Below are 8812 nucleotides of genomic sequence, written 5' to 3' on the forward strand. Positions count from 1 at the left end.
GGAGGACGAGACCCCTGGGGGGTGGATTCCCCCAATATGATCCCCCCCCCCCCACTAAACAAAGGGAGACGAGACCCCCGGGGGGTGGATTTCCCCATATGACCCCCCCACTAAACAAAGGAGACGAGACCCGGGGGTGGATTCCCCAATATGATCCCCCCCCCCCCCTAACAAACAAAGGGAGACGAGACCCCGGGGTGGGGGATTTTTCCCCAATATGATTCCCCCCCCCCCCCACCACTAAACAAAGGAGACGAGACCACGGGGGGTGGATTCCCAATATGATCCCCCCCCCCCCACTAAACAACAGGGAGACGAGACCCGGGGGTGGATTCCCCAATATGATCCCCCCCACTAAACAAAGGGAGACGAGACCCCGGGGGTGGATTCCCCAATATGATCCCCCCCCCCCCCTACTAAAACAAAGGGAGACGAGACCCCGGGGGGTGGATTCCCAATATGATCCCCCCCCCCCCCCACTAAACAAAGGGAGACGAGACCACGGGGGTGGATTCCCCAATATGATCCCCCCCACTAAACAAAGGGAGACGAGACCCCGGGGGGTGGATTCCCCAATATGATTTCATCTATTTAATCCCATTGTCTTCTTTTGTCTCTGCCCTAAACTAGAGTTTTCGGGCAGATATGAGGGGGGGTAAGACATTTGGGGTAGGTAAGAATAGGAAGGTAGAGGTTTGGGGCAGATATGAGGGGGGGGTAAGACATTTGGGGTAGGTAAGAATAGGAAGGTAGAGGTTTGGGGCAGATATGAGGGGGGTAAGACAGTTGGGGTAGGTAAGAATAGGAAGGTAGAGGTTTGGGGCAGATATGGGGGTGGGGTAAGACATTTGGGGTAGGTAAGAATAGGAAGGTAGAGGTTTGGGGCAGATATGAGGGGGGGGTAAGACATTTGGGGTAGGTAAGAATAGAAGTAGAGGTTTGGGGCAGATATGAGGGGGGGGTAAGACAGTTGGGGTAGGTAAGAATAGGAAGGTAGAGGTTTGGGGCAGATATGGGGGTGGGGTAAGAACATTTGGGGTAGGTAAGAATAGGAAGGTAGAGGTTTGGGGCAGATATGAGGGGGGGGTAAGACATTTGGGGTAGGTAAGAATAGGAAGGTAGAGGTTTGGGGCAGATATGAGGGGGGTAAGACATTTGGGGTAGGTAAGAATAGGAAGGTAGAGGTTTGGGGCAGATATGAGGGGGGGGGTAAGACATTTGGGGTAGGTAAGAATAGGAAGGTAGAGGTTTGGGGCAGATATGAGGGGGGGTAAGACATTTGGGGTAGGTAAGAATAGGAAGATAGAGGTTTGGGGCAGATGAGGGGGGGACATTTGGTGCTGGGGTATATAGGGCAAATTAAAGCTTGTTTATATCATATCTTTACATGGCTTGGCATCTGCCCCCCCCCCCAGCCAGGGGCCCCAGGGTAACGGCTGAACGGCCCCTTGGGGGAGTCTCTTACTTGCCATGTATTTAATGCCCCCTTTGTTGCCCCGGCCCCTGAGCCGTTTGGCCCCAGACATGGAGGCAGCGGTGACCTATGGGGGCCAGTGACACATTTAGCCACAAATGTCCCTACAAGCCCATTGGCCAGTTAGATCTAATTGATCCATTGAACTGGATTCGATGTCCAATGGGAAACGGGATCCTTTTAGCCCCATACAGGGGCCAGGGGTAGTTGCTTGGGGCAAGGCAGCCATTAGAGTCAGTCCTTGGCCTCTCGCTGACGCTCTCTCTCTCTCTCTAGCCGTTACCATGGACCCAGCAGCCCCCGCCGCTCGGATGACGTCCTCCTTCACCATCAACATTTCCACCCCGTCCTTTTATAACCCCCCGAAGAAATTTGCCCCCGTGGTGCCACCCAAGCCCAAGGTGAACCCTTTCAGGGCAGCGGAAGAGCCGGTTCCTCAGGAGAATTCCGCGGGCCCCGGGCTGCGCCGGGCGTTTGTGGGAAAAGTGGGGCAAATCCCCTCCATGGCGCCCCCTGGTGGTGACCCCGAAGGTAAGTAGTTTGTGCCCCAGTAGCCACCAAGGATGTCCGAGCCCTCTCATTGGGCCAGAGCCGTGCGGCGGCCATGATGGGCTTGTCACTTCCTGGGTTTTGATTGGCTGAAAGCAATTTATAAATAAGCCAATCAGATGAACAGGGCGGGGGGAGGGCTGCACAGTGGCCAGTAGTCATGTGATACAGTCTGGCCAATCACTGTGCTTGGTTTCTATTTAAATCAGTGTTTATGTGAGGGGGCAAATGAATGCAGTAGGTCACGTGATTTAAGCTTGGGGGGGCTGGTACCCCAGAGATCTGATTGGGGGTGTCGTTTGTTTCCTGCAGACTTTGTCCTGCCGCCCCCCCCGCCCAATGAGGAACCAATGTCGCCCCCCGGCTCATCCTTCCCGCCGCCCCCACCCTCGTTTGGGGATGACGGACCGGGGTCCCCCTTGGGTCTGTTCCCCCCGCCGCCCCCCCCGGAGTTCTCCGAGCCCTTCCCACCCCCCATAGAGGAGTCGTTCCCCTCACCGCCCCCGCTGGAGGAAGCCGCAGGACTGAGTGACACTCAGGTGAGTGTGAGGGTGAGTCAGTGCTTGGGGCACTCAGTCTGTTCTGGACTTTCCTTCACTTGTTCCATTGTCTTTTCTACAGGACCCCCCCGCGTCAGTGCCGCCTCCCCCCCCGCCTCTCCCTTCCCCCCCGGAACCTGCCCCCCCTGTTCTGTGTGAGGCCCCCAAACCCGCCCCCGTTCTTCCCAAGCCGCCTCCCCCTTCTGCTTTCCCTAAACCTGAGCCCCCCCAGTCTGTGGCCCCCAAGGCTCAATCCTCTATCTTCATCCCTAAGCCCAGCCCCCCATCGGCAGTTGCCCCAAAGCCTGTAGCCCCCCCGCCAGTGGCAGCTAAACCCTCTGGCCCAGGCCCATTTGTAGGTCCATCAGCTGCCCCTCCCACACACACTCCTGCCCCCCTGCCCCCGGCTCACACATTCTCCCCCAAGCCGGTTGCTGGGCCGACATTTGCCCCCAAATCTGCCTCCCACACATTCATGGCTAAACCTTCTGCCCCAGTGTTCTCCCCCAAAGCAGCAACAGAACCCCCCACAGAAGCCCCTCAGGAGAGATTCCCTGCATCTCAGTCAAGTCCCAAACTGACCCCTGCAGCCAAGCATGAAGCTCCTCCCCCTGCAGCCAAGCATGAAGCTCCTCCCCCTGCAGCCAAGCATGAAGCTCCTCCCCCTGCATCAGCCACGCGAGCCCCGGGGTTCAGCTTTGCCCAGCAGCGAGACAAACCCCGCGTGTTGGAAAAGCCGAGGGCAAATGTGAGAGACTTGGTGCCGGAGCCGCCCGTGGAGACCCGGGGGGAGAGAACTCTGGGGCCACAGGCAGAGGGCGGAAGGAGTTTTGGGGCTCAGCCCATTGGGGGAAAGGACACGAAACCCCTCCCTGAGGGACTAAGGAACCAAACGCCTGATGGGACCCACCGAGTGGGAGGGCAGCCCGGCACCCACAGACCGACCCCCCACCAGGTGAGGCTCCTCCTCCATTATTAGCCCCTCCCTTCAGCTAATGACCTGGGGGTGCGCAGTCCCCCAAGCCGGTGTAGGGGGCGGAGCTAATGATTTTGCCTTTTTCCTTCCAGGACCAAACGTCCGGCTCCCAAGGGCTGAACATGAAGGAGGTGGAGGAGCTGGAGATGCTGACCCAACAACTCATGCAGGAGATGGACAAGCCGACCCCCGCCGCCGAGGCGCACACTATGGGTACGTGGGGACGGGGTTCTGGACTGTGGGTATGTAGGGACGGGGGGTTCATGGACTGTGGGTATGAGGGACGGGGGTTCTGGACTGTGGGTATGTAGGGACGTAGGGATGGGGGGGTTCTGGACTGTGGGCACGTAGGGATGGGGGGTTCTGGACTGTGGGTATGTAGGGACCGGGGGTTGCTGGACTGTGGGTATGTAGGGACGGGGGGGTTCTGGACTGTGGGCACGTAGGGATGGGGGTTCTGGACTGTGGGTACATAGGGATGGGGGGTTCTGGACTGTGGGTACGTAGGGATGGGGGTTCTGGACTGTGGGTACGTAGGGATGGGGGGGTTCTGGACTGTGGGTACGTAGGGATGGGGGGGTTCTGGACTGTGGTATGTAGGGATGGGGGGGTTCTGGACTGTGGGTACGTAGGGATGGGGGGTTCTTCTGGACTGTGGGTACGTAGGGATGGGGGGGTTCTGGACTGTGGGTACGTAGGGATGGGGGGGGTTCTGGACTGTGGGTACGTAGGGATGGGGGGGGTTTCTGGACTGTGGGTACGTAGGGATGGGGGGGGGTTCTGGACTGTGGGTACGTAGGGATGGGGGGGTTCTGGACTGTGGGTACGTAGGGAATGGGGGGGTTCTGGACTGTGGGTACGTAGGGACGGGGTTCTGGACTGTGGGCATGTAGGGACGGGGGGGGTTCTGGACTGTGGGTACGTAGGGACGGGGGGGTTCTGGACTGTGGGTACGTAGGGATGGGGGGGTTCTGGACTGTGGGTACGTAGGGATGGGGGGGTTCTGGACTGTGGGTACGTAGGGATGGGGGGTTCTGGACTGTGGGTATGTAGGTGACGGGGGTTCTGGACTGTGGGCACGTAAGGATGGGGGTTCTGGACTGTGGGTATGTAGGGATGGGGGGGTTCTGGACTGTGGGCACGTAGGGACGGGGGTTGGATTCGGTGGGAAGTTGCTAATATCTGACACAAAACTTCTGCAGGGGGCGGGGCTTACTGGGAAAGGCTCAGGGAGCTTGTGCCATTGGCTGGTGCCATATGACTCACAGGAAGCGACTCACCGGGAAATGGGATTTAATCACAGGCGGCGCCTCAACTCACGGGTGACTCCCCCCCCCCCAGCCAATCAGAATCGTGCCAATCTGCACCTTGGGCGCATTTAGTGAGCAGCAAGTAGTTGCCTCTCTTTTGTGTCCTGTGGGTTTGGGCTTTTGTACTGACAAATACCCCTGGGGCAGAAGAGAAAACACCCCCTTATTCCTTTGTTGGGGGGAGATACTAACAGGATACAGTAAGTTGCTGGGGTTACTTGCCCTTTATCTTTGCGCTGTTCCCTGTCGGCAGAACTCTGCGGCTTCTGTGGGCGGGGCCTGTCCCGGACCGAAACTGTGGTGCGAGCCGGCGAGCATCTGTACCATGTGACCTGTTTCACCTGCTCCAAGTGTGAGCAGCAGCTCCAGGGGCAACAGTACTACGAGAGCGCCGGGAAGCCCCTGTGTGAGGAGTGCTACCAGGTAAGTGCCCCCGAGGGGTAACTGTGGGTATCGGTACGTTGGGTCGGGGGCTATCGGCACACGGGGTCGGGGGCTATCGGCACACGGGGTCGGGGGCTATCGGCGCACGGGGTCGGGGGCTATTGGCGCACGGGGTCGGGGGCTATCGGCACACGGGGTCGGGGGCTATCGGCACACGGGGTCGGGGGCTATCGGCACACGGGGTCGGGGGCTATCGGCACACGGGGTCGGGGGCTATCGGCGCACGGGGTCGGGGGCTATCGGCGCACGGGGTCGGGGGCTATCGGCACACGGGGTCGGGGGCTATCGGTACATCGGGTTGGTGCCGGCGCAGGAGTAAGGGACTTGCTGTTACAGGATACGCTAGAGTGCTGCGCGGTGTGTGAGAAGAAGATCACGGAGCGGTTGCTACGGGCGATTGGTCAGGCCTACCACCCATCCTGCTTCACGTGCGCCGTGTGTAAGTGCTCCCTGCAGGGGGAGCCGTTCATAGTGGATGACAACAAACTGCCCCACTGTGTGAGCGACTATCACAGGTCAGTGGCCCAAGCCCTGTAGTCATGGTAACCTGTATATACGTGTCTGCAAGGCATGCTGGGAAGTGATATCCTGAGGCTGAGTGGGTGGGGGTTTGTGTGTGGGGAGATGGGAGATGCCGGCAAATTTGCCCATGGGCAGTAACCTATAGCAACCAATCGGCAATTGGCTTTTATCAGCTAGATGCAGGTAGTACAATAAATGCAACAATTTGATTGGTTGCCATAGGGTACAGCCCATGGGCAAATTTACCCAGTGTTGATAAATGACCCCCACTGTGTTTTGCCTGGGTCTGTTGGTTGCCCCCGCCCCCTGTTACACACCTGCCCCCGCCCATTGTTACGCACCTGCCCCCGCCCATTGTTACGCACCTGCCCCCGCCCATTGTTACGCACCTGCCCCCGCCCATTGTTACGCACCTGCCCCCGCCCATTGTTACGCACCTGCCCCCGCCCATTGTTACGCACCTGCCCCCGCCCATTGTTACACACCTGCCCCGCCCATTGTTACACACCTGCCCCGCCCATTGTTACACACCTGCCCCCGCCCATTGTTACACACCTGCCCCTTCTGCCTTCCTCATTCTCTGTTCCTGCCCCTTGTCATGTAGGCGCTATGCCCCGCGCTGTACTGTTTGCGGAGACCCTATTGCCCCAGAGCCGGGGCGGGATGAGACGGTGCGAGTGGTCGCTCTGGAGAAGAACTTCCACATGATGTGCTACAAGTGTGAGGTGAGTTCCCTCTCTGCCCTGTCTGTACGGGGCGCCCTGCCCTTCCCTGGCTGTAGGGGGCGCTCTGCCCTTCCCTGGCTGTAGGGGGCGCTCTGCCCTTCCCTGGCTGTAGGGGGCGCTCTGCCCTTCCCTGGCTGTAGGGGCGCTCTGCCCTTCCCTGGCTGTAGGGGGGCGCGATCTGCCCTTCCCTGGCTGTAGGGGGCGCCCTGCCCTTCCCTGGCTGTAGGGGGCGCTCTGCCCTTCCCTGGCTGTAGGGGGCGCTCTGCCCTTCCCTGGCTGTAGGGGGCGCTCTGCCCTTCCCTGGCTGTAGGGGGATGCCCTGCCCTGGCTGTAGGGGGCGCTCTGCCCTGCCCTGTCTGTAGGGGGCGCTCTGCCCTTCCCTGGCTGTAGGGGGCGCCCTGCCCTGGCTGTAGGGGGCGCTCTGCCCTGCCCTGGCTGTAGGGGGGCGCTCTGCCCTGCCCTGGCTGTAGGGGGCCGCTCTGCCCCTCCCTGGCTGTAGGGGGCGCTCTGCCCTTCCCTGGCTGTAGGGGGCGCTCTGCCCTTCCCTGGCTGTAGGGGGCGCCCTGCCCTTCCTGGCTGTAGGGGGCGCTCTGCCCTCCTGGCTGTAGGGGGCGCTCTGCCCTTCCCTGGCTGTAGGGGGGCGCTCTGCCCTTCCCTGGCTGTAGGGGGCGCTCTGCCCTTCCCTGGCTGTAGGGGGCGCTCTGCCCTTCCCTGGCTGTAGGGGGCGCTCTGCCCTTCCCTGGCTGTAGGGGGGCGCTCTGCCCTTCCCTGGCTGTAGGGGGCGCTCTGCCCCTTCCCTGGCTGTTAAGGGGGCGCTCTGGCCCTTCCCTGGCTGTAAGGGGGCGCTCTGCCCTTCCCTGGCTGTAGGGGGTGCCCTGCCCTGGCTGTAGGTGGGCGCTCTGCCCTGCCCTGGCTGTGGGGGCGCTCTGCCCTTCCCTGGCTGTAGGGGCGCCCTGCCCTTCCCTGGCTGTAGGGGGCGCTCTGGCCCTTCCTGGCTGTAGGGGGCGGCTCTGCCCTTCCCTGGCTGTAGGGGGCGCTCTGCCCTTCCCTGGCCTGTAGGGGGCGCTCTGCCCTGCCTGTAGGGGGCGCTCTGCCCTTCCTGGCTGTAGGGGGCGCTCTGGCCCTGCGCCTGTAGGGGCGCTCTGCCCTGCCCCTGGCTGTAGGGGGCGCTCTGCCCTTCCCTGGCTGTAGGGGGGCGCTCTGCCCTTCCCTGGCTGTATGGGGGGGGGGGGCGCTCTGCCTTGCCTGGCTGTAGGGGGCGCTCTGCCTTCCTGGCTGTAGGGGGGCGCTCTGCCCTTCCCTGGCTGTAGGGGGGCGCTCTGCCCCTTCCCTGGCTGTAGGGGGGCGCTCTGCCCATCCCTGGCTGTAGGGGGGCGCTCTGCCCATCCCTGGCTGTAGGGGGGCGCTCTGCCCTTGCCTGGCTGTAGGGGGCGCTCTGCCCTTGCCTGGCTGTAGGGGGGCGCTCTGCCCTGTCTGTATGGGGCGCTCTGCCCTTTCCACAGTTACACCCCCGGCATTGCCCCGCCCACACCCACCTGTGCCCCCCGTGCCCCCTCACGTGCTTGTGTTTGGCCCCTACAGGACTGCGGCTGCCCCCTCTCCATTGAGGCCGATGATGGGGGCTGCTTCCCATTGGACGGGCACGTTTTGTGCAAGAAGTGCCACACTGTCCGTGCCCGCGCTGCCCTGGGATGACCTTGCGCTGCCAGTTTGTGGCTACAGGATCCAGCCAATCATCAGCCTGTGGCCCTAAAGACTCTGGGACCTTCCTGACACTCCGGCCGGTGTCGGCCCACTTGCCCCCGTCCCTATTGCTCATCTCATTGCTTGTACTCTTTCTGCCCCATCTATGCACGCCCCTAGCGCAGCTGCCCCTATTTACTCAGCTCCGCGGGGGAGGGACTCACAGTCAGGATTTCTATTGGATCTCGGCACCTTGATACCTGCCCCGTGGCACAGAGCAACTGGCACAGAGGGGGCAAGTAGGGGGCGCTACGAGAACCAGAAGGAACATCTGCTGCGCCGCAAATGATTTTTTATGGTGGGATTTTTTTCCTGTATTTTTTAGGGGGGGGCGGGGATTTTACTGACCAATAAACTGTTTTGTACAAACAACCATTGTCTGTCTGGATTTCCTGTCCAATTGGAGAGGGTCTCTGGTCTGAAGGTCTTCCCATTTTCCTCTAGGGGAGGGTCCATTCTGATTATGTCTATAAGGAACAATCCCATGGCACCATCTGTTTTTTGGTGTGTGGGGTGGGGCAGGGGGGGTT

General features: G+C 61.0%; 1 protein-coding gene across 1 annotated transcript; it reads left to right on the forward strand.

The window, feature by feature from the left end:
* Window positions 1-1750: 1750 nt before the first annotated feature.
* On the forward strand, window positions 1751-8651 carry zyx (zyxin; the record flags this gene model as incomplete). The annotated part of the gene is given in 11 exon segments (NM_001078797.1): window positions 1751-2005; window positions 2336-2562; window positions 2645-2958; window positions 2961-2968; window positions 2970-3143; window positions 3171-3517; window positions 3631-3751; window positions 5102-5271; window positions 5629-5807; window positions 6419-6539; window positions 8121-8651. Coding segments are annotated over 11 exon segments (2022 nt in total). The 3' UTR covers window positions 8235-8651.
* Window positions 8652-8812: the final 161 nt, after the last annotated feature.

Source organism: Xenopus tropicalis, chromosome 7 (assembly GCF_000004195.4).
Source record: "Xenopus tropicalis strain Nigerian chromosome 7, UCB_Xtro_10.0, whole genome shotgun sequence".
Taxonomy (NCBI): Eukaryota; Metazoa; Chordata; class Amphibia; order Anura; family Pipidae; genus Xenopus; species Xenopus tropicalis.